Source organism: Poecilia mexicana, unplaced genomic scaffold (genome assembly GCF_051168715.1).
Source record: "Poecilia mexicana isolate PSO_F unplaced genomic scaffold, ASM5116871v1 scaffold_2, whole genome shotgun sequence".
Lineage (NCBI taxonomy): Eukaryota > Metazoa > Chordata > Actinopteri > Cyprinodontiformes > Poeciliidae > Poecilia > Poecilia mexicana.
Genome location: NW_028263371.1, coordinates 40,290,952 through 40,308,703, shown reverse-complemented (window position 1 = coordinate 40,308,703; position 17,752 = coordinate 40,290,952). Strand labels below are relative to the sequence as shown.

At 38.2% G+C, this 17,752-nt stretch overlaps 1 protein-coding gene across 2 annotated transcripts; it reads left to right on the top strand.

Moving 5' to 3' along the window:
• The first annotated feature begins 593 nt into the window (after nt 1-593).
• glra2 (glycine receptor, alpha 2) lies at nt 594-15,580 on the top strand. 2 transcript variants are annotated; one of them, XM_014990491.2, is made up of 9 exons: nt 594-1,775; nt 2,408-2,529; nt 6,653-6,720; nt 9,174-9,397; nt 11,047-11,129; nt 11,232-11,369; nt 11,460-11,674; nt 13,610-13,759; nt 15,308-15,580. In XM_014990491.2, the coding sequence occupies exons 1-9, from the start codon at nt 1,690-1,692 to the stop codon at nt 15,578-15,580; spliced, it is 1,359 nt and encodes a 452-aa protein (XP_014845977.1). In that variant the 5' UTR covers nt 594-1,689. The 2 variants fall into 2 exon arrangements, with proteins under 2 accessions (XP_014845977.1, XP_014845976.1); XM_014990490.2 differs by having other exon boundaries at nt 6,509-6,720.
• The last annotated feature ends 2,172 nt before the right edge of the window (nt 15,581-17,752 follow it).

Sequence of the window (17,752 nt, the reverse complement as noted above, 5' to 3'; positions counted from 1 at the left end):
AAGGACTTGAAGATTTTAAGTTTAAAAAGTCAATTATGATAACTCAAACATGTAACATGTTGGTACTATTACAAGATCACTTTATCCTCAAATCTGCCAGAGGTATGAATAATTTTGGTCTTAACTCTGTCTGTGAGGGCTTGGGTGAGATTTCTGTGTGAATTTGCACTGAAGATCTCTCCTGTTATTGTTTTGAGACCCTTAAATGTTTTTGACCGTCAAGTAAATTGTAATATCACAGAAAGAAAAGACAATCTGATCAAATTATATGCATCTACTGATGCTACCCAAAACAACTTGGCCCAATGTAGAAAAGTTGTTGCCCCTTATAATAAATCACGAATTAACTATAATTGATTGTGAGTGTACATTGCGTACAGTAAGATACAAGGACATACTTTTCAGTGTTAGCATTTCTGTGTATGGAATTGTTTCTATGACGGTTTTATGTAATGTCCAATATTCTGATCATAAGAATTGTTTGTTTTCATTTGCTGTAAACTGCAACAATCTAACTTAAAGGAAATACATGTGTGCAACGAATCTATATAATCTGAGTTCTACTCGTTGAATTTAATGTTAGTTTTCAATCATTTTCAAGTTTAATGACATAAACCTCGATCAGTGTCAGTGTGCGGAGTGAAGATGGGAGTGGGCTCCCAAGTGAAATTCTGTGAAACCTTTCGCAATCTCTGAACACTCCAATATAGGAGTGAAGGGAAAACAAATGCACGGTTTGTAGAAAACACAGTCAAGGACGCAGTCAGAGCGCGGCCAGTCAATCCTCTGTTACAGTGAAACCCCCCTGGGAGCAATAACTCACCATTCAATCTATGCACCTTTGAAATACAAACATAAGTGAAATCGACAGAATCCCCACCCAGAATCGGCAAAAATTCTTATCTTTACTTTGACCTGATATGAAATATTCCCCACAGAAAGACGTTCAGTTCTGATACGCGGATGCGCGCACTAGGTGTTTCCCTTTCAAAGCAATGACACGAGGAGGAGGGGAAAGAAATTCAGCATTTAAAAGTGCAACCGTCAATCACCATGAAACACACGCTGGAGGCAATTTCCCATATATTCCCGGTGATTACCTCGCTCCGTTATTAGATTTATTCGAACTCAACTCACGTTCGTCACTTTTAAATGCCTTGCGCCTGCGCGTAAAGAATCCGGGAGCTGTCCAAGTGCTGAACTGAAAGAAGAAAAAGAAGAAGGGGGGGAAAAAACGAGGCGTTCCTCTCTCATTCCTTGACAGCCCCTCTCACCTGAAAACGGTTTCAATTCATAGATGCCAGCAAGCCTGGAAGCAGGTCGAAGCTTTTTTAGATCTCAATCCACCGCCTGAAGAGGAGCTGCAAGTCGACGCGTCTTGGAGTTAACATAATTTCGACGGTTCTTTTATTTTTATTATTTTTATTTCCTCCTCCCCCCCGACCCCAAGGACTGATGTTTCTCCTAGCCTTTGCTTCGAGCAGTTTGATTTTGTGTGCTGGAGTTTTTCTGTGAAACTGAACTATGATCTTTGGCCGCTTTGAGGAATGTCTCCCGCGTTTCTGCGTGACCCGAGACAGCCCGAACGCCAACGACTTGGTCAGGAGGAGAACGCCGCTGTTCCCGTCTGGATTATGTGTTTGACTGATGTGAACCATATGGAAGAAATAGAATAGAAAAGTGAAGCACATGGGGAAACCACCGGGAATGAAACAATCCTTCTTTAAGGTTTTAGCAGCTATCTTCACATACTTCCTGGAGATGAGCAACTTCAGGTAAGAAATTAGATTTTTTGTTTGTTTGTTTGTTTGTTTGTTTGTTTGTACTGCGACTGAGTTTTATTATTATTTTTATTTTGAAGTTAAAAAAGGCGGAATTTGAAATATTTAGGCTAATTTATTTTTTTTACCTAATTTAGCTCAACTATTTGACGAACTAAAAATGATAAAGCACAAAATAATGTTATTTGTTTAATTTGATTTTAAATTTTAAAATCTTTAGAATTGGGTTTTTTTTTTGTTTGTTTGTTTTGTTTTGTTTTTTTGCTTGGTTGAAAATGAATACCCAATGTTATTTAAACACCCAATCGTATTAATTGCTGAGCCATCGCTGCAAAATTATTGCTGCTTCCACCTGCACGTTTATGCATCTCTGTGGGATTCTCGTGTTATGAACAGATTAGTCCTGTTTTGGAAGGGAAATCACATCTGATAGCTTAATATACGTCTGTGTGCGGGTGTGTCTGCAACTCACACGTTTTCTGTGAGCGCCTCTGACTCCCAGGCAGCTCCTGGGCTACACCGATAAGGTTTAACACCTGCTTTCTGAGCTGCGACTTCTTTCTGATCAAGTGCTTTTTTTTTTTTTTTTCTTTTCTCCCCTCCCCTTCACCATGTGTGCTTTCCAGAGCTGTGGTCGCCAAGGAGTACGAACCCAGGTCCTCCTCCAACATGTCTCCATCAGACTTTCTGGACTCCTTAATGGGTCGCACGTCCGGGTACGATGCACGAATTAGACCCAATTTCAAAGGTTTGTCCGCAACCAAATGAGTCTCACCACACACACACACACACACATTTCACTTCCCACATTTTGAGAACTATAAATAGCCACAGAAATGCCACTGTAAGTGTAAACACTAATCTTTTTAACCAGTTGCGTACTGGATTCTATCTGTTGCCAAGGAACTGGGCTTCAAGCAACTCGGAGGCAACAATCAATCACTTCAATTAACAGTAACAGCGAGGACCCTGCTTAGATTTAATCACAGTCCACACTGTGCCACTCAATGATGGTTTTCTTATCTGAAAGCTGTCTAAAATTCAATACCCACCTTTATTAAATGTGAGATCAGAATCGGGAGCTGGAAATATCCCAGCAACACAGAAATAAGACACGTTCTCACTTCAGACAGGGATGCCGGCTAAGCGATTGATGGTGCCCCAGTGGCTAGACTGCAGGCTCTGCTGCTGTTGTTGCTTTGATGCTGAGGACACACACACAGCTTCTGTCATTGGAATGGTTTTGAGTGAGCAAAGGTTTCGCTTATGGGGGGCTAAGGCCCACTCTTAGCTTCTGGGGTCACCTGGGATGTTGTTTGTTACAGTCCATGGACTCCAGTAGGTAAAGCAGCTTGAAAATACAGGAAGGGGAAAAGCACAACGATCCATTGTCTGTACCTCGGTTTTCTTGCAAGGTCACAGGGGACTGGTGTTTATCTCCAGCAGTCATAGGGCAAGAGGTGGTGTAGACACGGTCACCAGCCCTTCACAGGGTCACAACAATATAGAATACATTTTTCTTGGAATTTTTACATCACAGACAAACATATAGTAGCACATTATTGAGGTGGAACTAAAATTAAACAATCCACATAGTGTAGTCCTCTTTAAAAAAAAAATCCTTTTAATCCAATGCTAATTAATACAATTCAGTTCCACCGACTATCTATAGTAAGTAGAGTCCACCTGCATGCAATTTAATCTCAGCATGGATGCAGCTGTTTGGTGAAGACCTCAGAGGTTACGCAGAGAACATTTGTGAGCAACCAGCATCACGAAGAACAAGGAATATATCCGCCTGCTCAGGGATAAAACTGTGAAGAAGTTCACAGCTGCGAGCTTTAAGAGTTACAATGGACTGGTTTAAATAAAAGCATTTTAATATGGCTGCTCAAAGTCCAGATTTACTTCCAATAGAGAATCTCTTAAAATTTGTTGATAACACGAACTGAGCCTTAGCTATTATGCTCTGAATATGGTGGAAACATGTTCAGATCTGTTGGTGGTACAACCGAACATATACAGTTGTAAATGCAGCGAAAGTTGGTCTTGTCAAGTAATAACTCAGGTTAGCTAAGCACTCACTAAACGATATCACACTTTTCAGATGTAAACTTGCTTGTTTTTCTTCCTGACTATTATCCACTGCACTGTGTTTGTGTATGACATAAACTCTGAATAAAAAGAGTCAAAGTTTTTAACTGAAACAAAAACAACAACAAAAAAATGTGAAAGAAGGTATGAATATTTAATTCCTGTATGCCATATATTCTTTGTCTCTTAGGGGAATCTGGCACATGTCAAGATTTCTGTGACACATATGAGATGATAAGAAGAATTGTTATATTTTTAGATAGTACTGATACATAAAACATCGATTTTTGCTGATTTACCCTGGTTGTTTTAATGCTAGAGGTGAGAGCGGGGTCCTCTCTCTGTATTAAACACATAGAGCTTCACATGTTGCAGTCAGAAAACAAGCGCATCCACATTAAGCCGCTGTGCTGTAAACAGTTAGTTTTTGCTCATGAACCTGCCAGACGTACTTTGAAGAGTGTCGAACCGTGTTTCTAAAGAGGCTGACCTAGATTTCCAACGCCGAGTTTGTTATGAGGAGCTGCTGCCAGTTACCTCTTTCTGCTGTGAAAATGTGGAAACTTGACAACAAACAGAGGCAAATATTAATACAGAGAGCCATGAAATATTGATGTGGAAAACACAGGGGAAAGGCAGTAGGAAGAGCTTACAACTTCACTTATCAGCTTGGGGAGAAAGATTTGCTGTGACTCGTAATGCAAGTCTTGCAAAGATATTTTAGTTCAGGGAGCTGCAGAGAAAACCTACCTTCCCTATTGGAGCATATAGGATAGATTTCCTTATTCTGTTGTAGGGAAAATGTTTATTTGATGGTTTAGAATTGAAGCATGACCTTTCACTATCAAATACATTTGCTTTGTTAATTTATTACAAATGAACATTTTATAGTGATTTTTTTGAAATGAAATGAAATTTTATTCGAACATGATACAAATATAAAAATAAAATAGTGCACAGTAACAAGAAGTGCATAAGAAAGAAGAGAAAATACAGATTTTTTTGTTTCAGTTAACATATCATGCTCAAAATGGGGTAGGAAGAAGTGAGAACTTATAAACTCCTACCCCCTAAACACTTGAAACTTTAGAGTCCTACTGTCATTAAAAAAATCAAAATCAAAGTGGCAGTCAGAAGTAACAGTTACTAATATTTACCTATACATTTTCCCATTTTATGCTGGTTTGTCTTTCTAAACCCTTACACCAAGTTATCTGCAATACACACCTTATTGCTTTCTGTCACCCATATGTGTATCTATTGAAAATTACCTCTTTGTACTTTCTTTTGATATATTTGATGATGTTTTTTTTCCTGATCATAACCCCAACTTATATTTGCAGCACCAATGAGTACCTCAAGTATTCACTCCTCTTTCAATTTCTTTTTTTTTATGCTATAACCACAAACTAAATACAATTTATCTGGATGTAACGTGACAGCATGTAGGAAAGAAAACTAGTTCATAGTTCAAAATTTGAAACAGAAATCTAAAAAAGAATAATTAAAAATCTGGTGTGTATTCTTATTAAGCCCCCTTTTCTCTGATAGTATAACATCCTCTACATTCAATTGCCTTCAGAAGCAAACACCTCATTAGCAAACAGAGTCCACCTGTTTGCATTTTCATCTCAACTTGTTGGACAGGCCCATCAAGTGAAGCATTATTCAGAGAAGCAGCCACGTGATCCACTGTAATTGTGGAGGAGCTGCAGAGATCCACAGCTCAGGTGGGAAATTCTGTCAACAAGGCAGCTGCTAATCATGCCCTCAGCAAATCTGGGCCTGACGGAGGACAGGCGAGAAGAAAGGCGTTGTTTAAAGAAAGTCCTTAGAAGTCCCTTTAAGGTTTTTTTTTTTTTACAAGTCAATAAAGTGGACAAAGCAAATGTTTGGAAGAGGGTTTTGCTTGTGAGGTGAGACCAACACTGAACTCTGTGGCATACATGCATGCGTGATACAAACCTGTCTACCACTTCAAAGAGTGGTAGACAGCACAATGTTTCTATTGTGCTTTCATAGAAACATTAATTGGACAACCATGTATCAATTTCCTTTCACGTCACATCTATGTATCGACCCATTACGTAAAATCTCAACAGAATACACTGATGTTTGTGGTTATAGTGTGACAAAATGTGATAAGGGTGTGAATACTTCTGCAAGCCTCTGTATTATATAAGAACAGCTTCTTTTTCGTGTCCATGGAAATTTTGCTGCTCAGATAATTCATTCCTCAGCTGACGCACCACTCTGTGTGTTTGCATGTCTTTGACTCTGTGTGCATGAATCCTCTATTCAATGTGTTACCGACAAATTACCCCTGAAGGATTACCTCCATTAGACATCATTTCAAACATCATTAAGCCAATGCTAATAACCAATCATAACGTTAAGTTTCATTTTAATTGCTCTTGTCAAGCATTGAGCCCAAAAAGCAGATGCAGCAGTTTCACATACAACTCTTGCCACCGCCCGGATGACATACAGAAGCCTGCTTGTTGTATTGATGCATGTTTGAATACACGGCAAAGCAGCAGCCCGAAATTCACTCTCACCTCAAAGGCCCTGCTTAAACATGTGGTTAAAGGTTTTGTTTCCCCCTGTCATGTCATTGTCATTCCATTTCACAGGTCCTCCTGTAAACGTTACATGCAATATTTTTATCAACAGCTTCGGCTCTGTCACAGAGACGACGATGGTGAGTTCTTCTGGATTTTATATTGACGTCTTCCCTGTCCGATTTGTGAATGTGTTATTTATTCCTCAACCTGCAGGTCCACCAGTTAATGTTACCTGCAACATATTTATCAACAGCTTTGGTTCAATAGCAGAAACTACTATGGTGAGTGGCGTGTTGTGCAAAGCCCTGACCTCTTCTCTGGAATCCAGATTTAATCATTATGTTTTTGCCCAGTGCTCTTTTGTTTCCTACTTTAATTCATGCATCTTTTATGATCATCACTGACTCAATTGGCGGGTTAAGTATTGATTTCTGTCCCCATGTGGCCCTTTGTAAACATGTTTGCTCATGTCTGAACTCCAACAAACTCAAACAAGTAATTTAGTTTGAACGTAATCAATAAGTAGCAGCAGGAGGTAGAGGGAATTTTAAACTTCGTACTGAAGCATCCATTTGTCAAATGGGGAGGAACAAAAAACATAGCATCTATGAGAACATGCAAACTAATCAAGATCAAAGGACACATAATGAGAGATAATAACCACTTAGATAATAAATGGAAAATGTTAATTTGTGCAGGGAGCGGGAAGATGCGCAACTGCCAGGGAATTACACAGCCTCAGACAGGCATGGCAAATACTTGGAACCGCCAAGATGAAATGTCAAACAACATAAGGGCTTTTCATCATCATGACATATCAATTACTCTGAGCAACTGAGCTTTCTGACAGTTCATACTGTAGTATCAGAGCTCCACTCATCCAGCTGTACTAATCCATCATTTATTTACCTTCTATAAATGCTAATTCTGACAAGAAACCAATGGGAAAAGGTCAGCTTAGGTCAAATTGTAACACTATCTGATCAAGAGACGACATGTTTGGGTGATTAAGACTCTATGGGCACCTCGATGATGGATGTTCTGATGCAAAACATGTTTTTAGAGTTATGCTCACTCACCGACCTTTCCGTTAATCGTCCAGTGTTGTGTTGCGACGTTGCAAAACTGTGTTTGATGAGAGGAAAATAGTGTAAGTTTCGAAGCTTCACTAAATTAAAATGTGTGCTTGTTAATGTGGAAATTATTTTATGATTTATTTTGTTGCTTGATGATGAATGATAAATGATGACATATCTGCCAACTTTGCATGAATCTTATGATAATATTGAGCTTTCAGTGCAATGTTTAATCTGTTCTTTATTCTGACTGGGATCATTATCCATGGGTTCACAAGTTGAATTTATTGAGGGCTTTGTCTAAGCCATATATGGTAGACTGAAACATAAAAACACACTGCTGTTAATATCTGGTAAATTATTGCCCCTCAACAACATGAGTATTGTTGTCATCAACAAGTTGTATAATTTTATCTGTATCTTTCAATATTCTTGAAGATTAAACTGCAGTCAGGCGGACCGGTCTTTCTAGTAGAAATGGTGAACCTAATTTATTTCGGTTGATATTGTGGCACAGAATAAGGTTTTAAGCATCGTCTGCAAATTGTTAAAAAGATTGAAGTTCTGGTCACTCCTCAAATATATTGCTAGTCCTTTTTACAAACATCTGTTTGTTTGGGACCATTGTCTTGTTAGAACATCTCCTGATGTCCAAAGTTCAACCAACTGGCCGTTCATTTAAAGTCTAGTTGAGGAATCTGGAGATAATTTTCCTTCTTTCCTATTCCATTCACTTTGAATGATGAACTAGTTTCACTGGTTTCAGTCAGCCCCTCATTTGACCCCAAAATTTTTGTTTTTTTTTCCGGAACGCATCTGTTTTGTCCACGATGGCATAAAACATTTGAGCCTTTTTGATTCATGAGCTATTCCACAACACCTCAAACAAATTTGTTTCATATTTGGGTAATTTTTTCGACTTGATTCAGCTTGGTACATCCAAATGACATATCCAAATTACAAACATAAAGAATTTCTAAATTTCCAATTTTCCTTCATAATTAAGCTACCCCTTCCGTAGATTTTCCATTTGTTATTTTCATTGGAGTAACCAGTATTTTTTACTGTACTAGTGAGGAAATATCTGCGGCTTCCGATCGTGGTCGCTAACTAAATAAATGATTCAGTGAATGTACATAAATATATTTTAAAATATTTAACCTGGGTAGATTAGAGAAAATGACTTGTAAATCTAAACTTGTGAACCCAAACATCATGTTTCACAGAAATGATTCCTGGAAAATGATCCAAATAGATCATTTTCTATCATAGTATGTAAACTTTCAAACAATATATTGATGTGTGCTTTGAGTATTTGTACATTTTAAATTAAGCTCCCCAGTTCGTGATGTAAATGTGGACAGAGTGTGTTAATCTACATATTACATAGCTTAAGTGATGCATAACCTTTGGTGTAATTTCCTGCTTTCTTGATAAATTGCCTTATTTATCAGCGATAGAAACATATTTTCATGCATCTGAAAATAGAATTACTGTAACTATTATTAGGTTATTATCATTATTATCATTTTCTAAATGAAAAAGAGGCACATTAAAACAAGATAATGTGCGACTGGTATTTCCATCGCCAGCATGCATTTCTCTCAGCACCAAATTGCTCCGCAGCAAATATGCAAAGCTGCTTGTGGTCTCTGCAGGATTACAGAGTGAACATCTTCCTGCGGCAGAAGTGGAATGACCCACGGCTGGCGTATAGTAAATACCCAGACTCCTCGCTCGACCTGGACCCTTCCATGCTGGACTCCATATGGAAGCCAGATCTTTTCTTTGCCAACGAGAAGGGGGCCAACTTCCACGACGTCACCACGGACAACAAGCTGCTGCGCATCTTCAAGGATGGAAATGTGCTTTACAGCATCAGGTGAAGTTGAGCAATTTTAAATATCAGAGCTGTAAAAAGGTACTCTGCATCGCTTTACACATGTACACACACACTTTGACTTTTCATATTTTGCTGTGTTTACACTTCAATGAGTTTTATTTGGATTTTATGTGATAAATCAACCAACTCATCAAGACTTGAGGCTGGAGAATAGCTCAGTCAACATCCAAATAATGTGCGGCAAGACATAAACACTGATGTTCACAGACTCTCTCTATGAACTTTGAAAGGCTGGAGTTATTTTGCAAAGGAAGATGTTTCTGAATGCTGGTAACGATATAAACTTGCAAGTTGAACTGATCGGAAAGCTGGATGTAGAGAGGGAGTCTAAATGTAAATACAAAAAAATATATTTTTGATTTGTATTTATGAAAAACATAGAAGTCATTATGCATGATCCTTCCATTGCACATTTATAATACACTTAATGTGGGCAATCATAATCATAAAATACCAACAGATAGTGTTGAAGTTTGTAGTTTGAATGTAACAAAATGTGGAAAAGTTTAAAGAATATGAAAACCTGCAAGCCACATGCAGCCTTCTCTACCTTAGAACAGAATCTACTGAGTTAAAGTATATAGCTGTTTTATTCAGACATTATTACATATTTCTGCATATTTTAACCTCTCCCAAGAGCTGATGAACTGTTAGCAGTTACAACTAATTTAAGTTTTAGCTGGAGTTTCAGAGTTCTGAGTGAAATAATGAACGATCCAATCCCTTATAAACCCAAACCTCCACAGCGTGCATTCCACCAGAAGACATTCAGTTACTGCTTTTCTTGAATTTCCTCAGACTTCAAAGACTCTAGATGTAAAGCATGTCATTTTAAATTGATCTTATCTGTTATGTTCACTTCTTTGAAATACTCTAATATGTTGAACATCAGTGGATTTCTAAGGCTGTTTTTATTCATATTATTATTTCATTGAAAAGAGCTCAGATTGAAAAAGGCAAGCTCATCTCAGGGGCTTTGGATGGAAATCTAAAAGAAAAGAAAGAAGTTTTTTTTTCCCTTTATTTTCGCCTCTATGCACAGCATAGCTTAGAGACTACACTGTGTGTGTGTGACATGTGTAGGGTCTTCTCGGCTTTAACTGTAAACATAGTCCAGGTACAAGACTTGAAAACAGGTTACCTCTTATTTCAATACAACCTCTGTCACATGCACCATTCAATTTCTTTCAGCAGAGATGCAATGGAACATAGATCAATTCTGAGTCCATTTGGCGAGCAGCTCAGGGCTGAGTGGTGCACAGGTGCAGCGGTAGAGTAGGTGAATGAGAGAAATGAAAGGTGGTTAACCACACTCTTCAGTCAGGTGGGGCGGGGAGAAATGACAGAGCGGGCAGACTGCCGACCACAATGCATCACTGAAACAATAAGTTGCAGTAATGAAAGTGTGATGGGAACCCGTCGAAGGGAATCCTACGAGATACAACGGAGGTTCTCGCCAGACCCAATACAGAGATTGCAAAAAAAAAAAAAAAAAAAAAGTGTACGGACAGTAACGTGATTCTTCGATCTATTGTCAAATCATGTGTTGAGGCCCCAGTTCAAGGTTTCATAAACATATTCGGCCGGACCCGCCTTGTTTTATAATACGTCCTTCTCTTATATCACAGGCTGACTCTCATTCTGTCCTGTCCGATGGATCTGAAAAACTTTCCCATGGACGTTCAAACTTGTACGATGCAGCTGGAAAGTTGTGAGCATTTGATGTTTCTCTTATGTTTTTTTTTTTTTCTGGACTCTTCTGATGGATAATCTGCTCTTTATCTAAACTCCTCCCATCATTCATTACCTTCAGTTGGCTACACCATGAATGACCTAATTTTTGAGTGGCTGGAGAACGGCGCAGTGCAGGTGTCAGAGGGACTCACCCTGCCTCAGTTCATTATGAAGGAGGAGAAAGAGCTGGGCTACTGCACTAAGCATTACAACACTGGTCAGAAAACAACTAAGCACACTGTCTAATTAACCTAGCCTCTCTGAATTGCATTTGTCTAATCGAATTACATTTGTTCCCACGCTGCAGGTAAATTCACCTGCATCGAAGTTAAATTTCACCTGGAACGACAGATGGGCTACTACCTGATCCAGATGTACATTCCTTCACTTCTCATTGTCATCCTCTCATGGGTGTCTTTTTGGATAAATATGGATGCTGCTCCTGCAAGAGTGGCATTGGGCATCACCACTGTGCTTACGATGACCACTCAAAGCTCTGGCTCTCGAGCTTCTCTTCCAAAGGTACAATTATATTTTTCTCTCTGACCATCACAAGTAATATGCAGGATGGCAGATCTTTTATTTTAGTGCAAAATGTCATTCAGAGGTACATAAATGTTTCCAGCAGAACATCTGGCTGTAGTACATCGTCTTCCTTTCATACTCCTAAAACTCCTTACCTTGTATTTAGATCCATTCATCTCAAGAAAAGCATCCCCGTAGCATGCTACTGCCATCACTATGTTTCATGGTGGGGATAATGTGTTCAAGTTAATGGACAGTGTTTACGTTTCGACACATTTAAGGCCGAAAGGTTGCGTTTGGATGTCTTTCGACTAGCGCACGTTCTACTTGCTTGCTGTTCTCCCTATGTGGCTTGTGGCAGAGGTTGACTTCTTGCTTTATTTTTACCACTTCTCTGCAAAAGCCAATGTTGTGCACTTCACAAGCGATAGTTGTATATGAACTAATTTCTAACCCCCACACTGGTCCCTGTGAGGATCTTTGCAGCTCTTCCAGAGTTGGCCTCTTGATTGCTTGTCTGATTATCTCCTCTCCTTGTCTGACTTGTCAATAGAAGAAGCAGAACACATAGTCTCGTGGAAAGATTTGAACACATCATGAAATAATGGTTTGTCTAAAAGAAGAGAGAAGGAGAATTGAAGAAGTGAAAGTCTAATTTGTACCCTCAGTGCATGTGCTTAAAAAATAATTGAAGATTATTGATGGTTAGATCACTGAAAAGTCAAAGTAATGTGACAGTCATGGTCGTGATAAGCATATGGAAACCTTTCCAGGGTGTTTATGTCACTGAATTTTATCAATCAAGCAACACTTATGTTTTATGAGTATTCTGATTTTACAAAAAATATGTGAGTAAGTAAACATTTTTTATATAGTATCTTTCAAGACAAACCTCACAAAAGGCTTCAACAAACAAAAAAGCATGGAGTTGCTGCATGTGAACTTAAGTCTGTCATGAATAGATGAGTTGCACTCATCACATTTTGTCTTTATTTTAAGTGAATGTTGATGGCACTTAAAACTATGGCAGCAATGTTTCAGAAGAGAAGCTCTCACTCAACTCAAACACAAACACAACCACAATGGCACAATAAAATAACAAATAAATGTATATTGTATTCAAATGACACGGCTACCGTTAATCAGAAACAAGACTACAATGATTGTACTCCTCATTCAATGTACCCTGAAGTCAACATCACAATTGGTTTTGCATGATTGTCACAGAGACCATGTATGCATTACAAACAGCAGAGCAACACTGCAAATGCCTATTTTCAATTATGGAAAACAGGCAACACACTCACTGTGAAGAGTCCTCTGGCACACTGAGTTGGATCTCAGCGATCAATCAATCTCATCATTATCAAAGGCTACAGTTGGCGTCATGAAAGACACAGAAAACACAGACGTGCTGATAAATATTTCAAGAGGAGCTTTTGAGAGCTTTGACTCGTGGAAACAATAACTCAGTGTGCCTTTAAGGGTCCTCGGATTTCTGAGTTGCTTTCTGAACAAGCCGTTCGGTGTGATGAACAGGCGAGGTCTCAGGGATGGGAAGGAAAAACTGCAAACTTCATGCTCGACTTTCCAAAAATTACAGATCAAAACCAGCATTAGAGGTATAACTGATTATTTTTCTATTGTTATGTGCCAGTCTAATAGTGACATTAACAGCAACCAGGCAACACTTCCAAGCAAACACTTTTGATATCTGCACTTACTTATTTTTATTTGAATGACACATTTAGCCAACAAAATGTGTAATAAACTTTGCAGCGCATGAAGTGAATAAATATAGGAAACTCTGATTTAAGTTTCATAGCTGGATCACATTTCAAAGTGAAATCAAAAATTCATACTGCATTTGATTTGAGAGTCGATGCTGTCACCTTGTTGGGACTAACAAAGAAATTCTGTTTTGTCTCTCAGGTCTCGTACGTGAAAGCCATTGATATCTGGATGGCTGTGTGTCTGCTCTTTGTATTTGCTGCATTGCTAGAATATGCTGGGGTTAATTTTGTCTCCAGGCAACAGAAAGAGTTCCTCCGCCTGAGGCGAAGACAAAGAAGGAATCACAAGGTAAGGTTTCAAAGATTTCACAAGGCTGCTGTTTGCATAGGACACTTTTAGAGAGCACACCAGTGTGACTTTGTGGCTCAGTTTTCTTTTCCATCTACATACCGAAATCACCTTCAAAAAGTAAGAAAAAGTATTTTGAAAGCAGGTGCAACACGACCGCAGGATTTGTATGTGCACCTGAAAGAGCAGGCCAATCCCATTTAGCTACAAAAAGAAGAGGTCTATGTAGCACAAAAAGGTACAAATTTACCAGACAATATACCAACAATCAGGTTAGCACCCTGGCTCTACATGGAAATGAATGGCCCAAAAATGTGACTTATGTGCAGATCAGACCTTTTGAATAAATCACAAAAGCACCTTGTTTATTTTAAAAACATAATCCTTGAATAAGGCTACACATTTGTTAGTCTAATTAGCAGTTTATCTTCAAGCCTATCACTCTAATCTGAAGTTTGTAACTTAAGATAGCAGTTTTAGCTTTAGTTCAGTTAGCACAACCAACTTTAGATCTGGCATCCTTCTTTATTTGGCTTTTTCTGTGAAATATTTCATATTATTGGAATTAACATTTTAATTTTTCCAGATATAGTTTTTCACCTGAGAATATTTTTAGAATTCTGTGACAAAAAATGTATCAGAAATTATTTGCGTTAATACATCTTGAGTAAATTGTGCTTGAAATTGAATGTTTTTCTTTGTGAAGTAAATAAAAAGCGATTTGCAAGGTTAGGTAAAGGTTGAGCAATAGGGGGCGCTAATAACAGGAAATAAATATAAGCAAAAGCAACATCAAACTTTTAGAGTTAGAAAGTTGGAAACTTCTAAGCCTCAGACATTTTAAAGAACTTACTGCAAAATAAACTTAAACTGACTTTAGTTTAGCTAAGAATTATTTAAACACGTAGTGGCACTCCTATACCAGAGAGGTTATGACATTCAGCCCAAGATAGCTAGACATTATTAAGCATAAATAAGAGTTATGTCAAAGTTTACTTTGCTGTAATGAAGCATTACTGTGAACTCTATACCCTTATACACCCCTATGCCACATTCAAAACTCGATAAGTAAGTGATTAATTAAAATCAGTGTATTTATTGGGTGTCTAGTTCACACAGACGTTCAAATATTAATCAAAATGACATCATAAAACTTTTAATTTCTCTATGAAAGAGGGTTGTAAAGTAAACACTGAGCATATGCAATTACTAGAAAGCTACTGACATGCCCTTCAGCGTCCATTCTGCACTTTAGTACAACTGTAGAAAGTTGCAGGTAAATGTGAAATGGGAGATGCTTTGCGCTAATATTGTTTGGTTGAAATTAAGATTCAACCCCTGCAGCAGTCATACCATTGCTTTTTCATTAAGGTGCATCTGGTTATCCTGTGAATTCTAATTAATTTAGAAGAGTTTGTAATATCTTGTGATTAACATTCATGTATAATCACTGTATTACAGAAATGCGTGCCTCTGGCCACTGAAACGCAAAGCGCGACACTTGAGCCGTACATACAGCCATCATCCACATATTCCCTTGTTTTTCAGGAGGATGAAGGCCGCTTTAATTTAACTGGGTACAACATGAGCCAGTGCATGCCAACAAAGGATGGCTCGGCTGTTAAGAATGCGGTTCCCGCCACGAACCCCCAGCCTTCAACTCCAAAGGACATAGACGCTATGAGGAAAAAGTTTGTGGACAGAGCCAAGCGGATAGACACAATCTCCAGGGCGGCCTTCCCGCTGGCTTTTCTGATCTTCAACGTCTTCTACTGGATCACATATAAGATCATCCGACACGAAGACGTTCACAAACAGTAATGGCTTAACCCTCTGCTGATAACGTTTTATCTTCCCATTTCTCAAATTGAGAAATGCTCGGGAAACCGTGTGCCGAGAGGCACCACGGCGACAATGGAGACGCTTTTTCAGGGATAATGTACAATGTTCATGCGTCATAAAGATCAAATACTATTGTATCTGGTGAGGTGAAGGTTCTTGAGAAATAAGATGCTTTGTTTGTTCTTGTACTGCTGCATAATATCTGATGCAGACTTAGTTCGCTGCTGGAGAAGATGGACCAAAACCCCCTTGAATCCCCCAGCCCAGGCATCTCTACAACGAAGGAAACATTCCATGGGTTTGTGACTGTAGCTAGCTTAGATCTTCAAAGACTTTTTTGATGCAAAATTTCTTATCGAGGATGTTCAAACTGTTTTATAGTGTAGTATTGTTTTTTGGCACTTCTTCCTCTCTGTCTAAAATAAGTTCTAAGCAAGCAGAGCATGTATAGATGTATTAAATATTAAGGAGCTGCACATGTCTCAGGTACGGCTGTGAAGGAAGGAGATGGAAATCTGGGGAAGGAGCCTGGAGATTCCATTTTTATGAAATACCTGAAGCCTTAGATATTTGATTTGGTTTGGATGAAGTGCTATGCTCTTGTATTTTTTTTCCACGCTTCTATCTAACAAGTATTCACGGATAACTGATGTCACACAAAGTTGTGAATTTTGTTCACGTGTTTTTAATTTCTGCCTTCCATTTTTGAAGTGATTTATTAAATAAGCTGTCACAGGCTGACTTTTAAACAAATGTATAACTGGGCAAGCAAACTCTGATTGTACATTATTCTGTGTTGTCATATGCATATTTATTTATACCCCAGGTAATTACTCCAGGTATATTTCGTACTCTGTTTTGTAGATTTAGCTAAATGAAATATTTATTGTAATGACTCAAAGGTTATGTTTATAAAATTGATATCTTTGTGTAAACCTATTCAGCTTCCACTGCAGACTATTTCCTTCACTTTGAGTATTCATGGATGCAATCAGCAGTGAAGAACAAGTCTTCATTCAACATTCATAGTACAGAGCAGCTAATGGCAATTGCACTCCTGGGAAATATCTTTTCTTAAACGCTATTCATGAAGAAATACGATTTACTGGCTTGTATATCAATAAAACTGACTGTGCATCATGTTTACCTTATCCTCTCCTGAAATGTATAAGAAAGTACTAGAGTAGTTCAAAATTTTGAATGTGAGGTTCTGTTAAATGTGGCCAGTTGGTAGCACTGTTGCCTTGTAACAAGAAGGTCCTGTTTGAATCCCGACCTTGGATCTTTGTGCATGGGGTTTGCATGTTCTCCCCATGCATGCATGGGTTCTCTCTGGTTACTCCAGCTTCCTATCACAGTCTAAAAACATTATCTTTAGGTCAGTTGCCCTTAAGTATGAAAGTGGATCAAAGTGACCCTGATAGTAGTTGCTATTTGTTGCAGACATATACCATATTTTCTTACAGAAGACTATGACAAGAATATAGAAAATCACTGTAAATCAACAGTTGGCAAAGTGGGTGCAGAAAGTACAATTTGATGTAGTGTTGATATTAAACATCCATCGATAGATTTTCCCATTTTGTTCTCAAAAAGTCAATTACAAAGCAATCAAAAATTAAAAAGTACAAAGTATCAAGGCAAAAATCGCCAACATACTCAGAGCATGTACAGTCAGTGGGAGAAATAATTATTTGATCCCCTGCTGAATCTGTAAGTTCCTTACAATTAAATTAACTATGTCTATTTATAAAGGAAGATCAGTAGAGATGGACTTTCTCCTATCCTAGTCCATTTCAGTGTAAATAACTGCCCAAAGCAAACAGCAAACATTCACTTAAAAAAATGTTAGCATAAACGGCCATAAGTGTAGAGACTGGAGTTGTTTTAACCCTTAGGAGTCAGTGTTCTAAATGGCCGTTTTTGACTAATTTTGATTTTATCTTTATATTTCTTAAGATGGTAGAACTTTAGTCAGTTTAGTCTGTTGTTTCCAGCCTGTAGGGGCCAAATGAAAATGCTGGGAGATTTATACGGCATGTGAATTATTAACTACTAAACTTTAAAAATTACAAACAAGTTTAATAATTATTAATGTTTGGTCATAAAGGCAAGGTAGAGAATCATGTCATGGAATATGGGAAAGGCTTT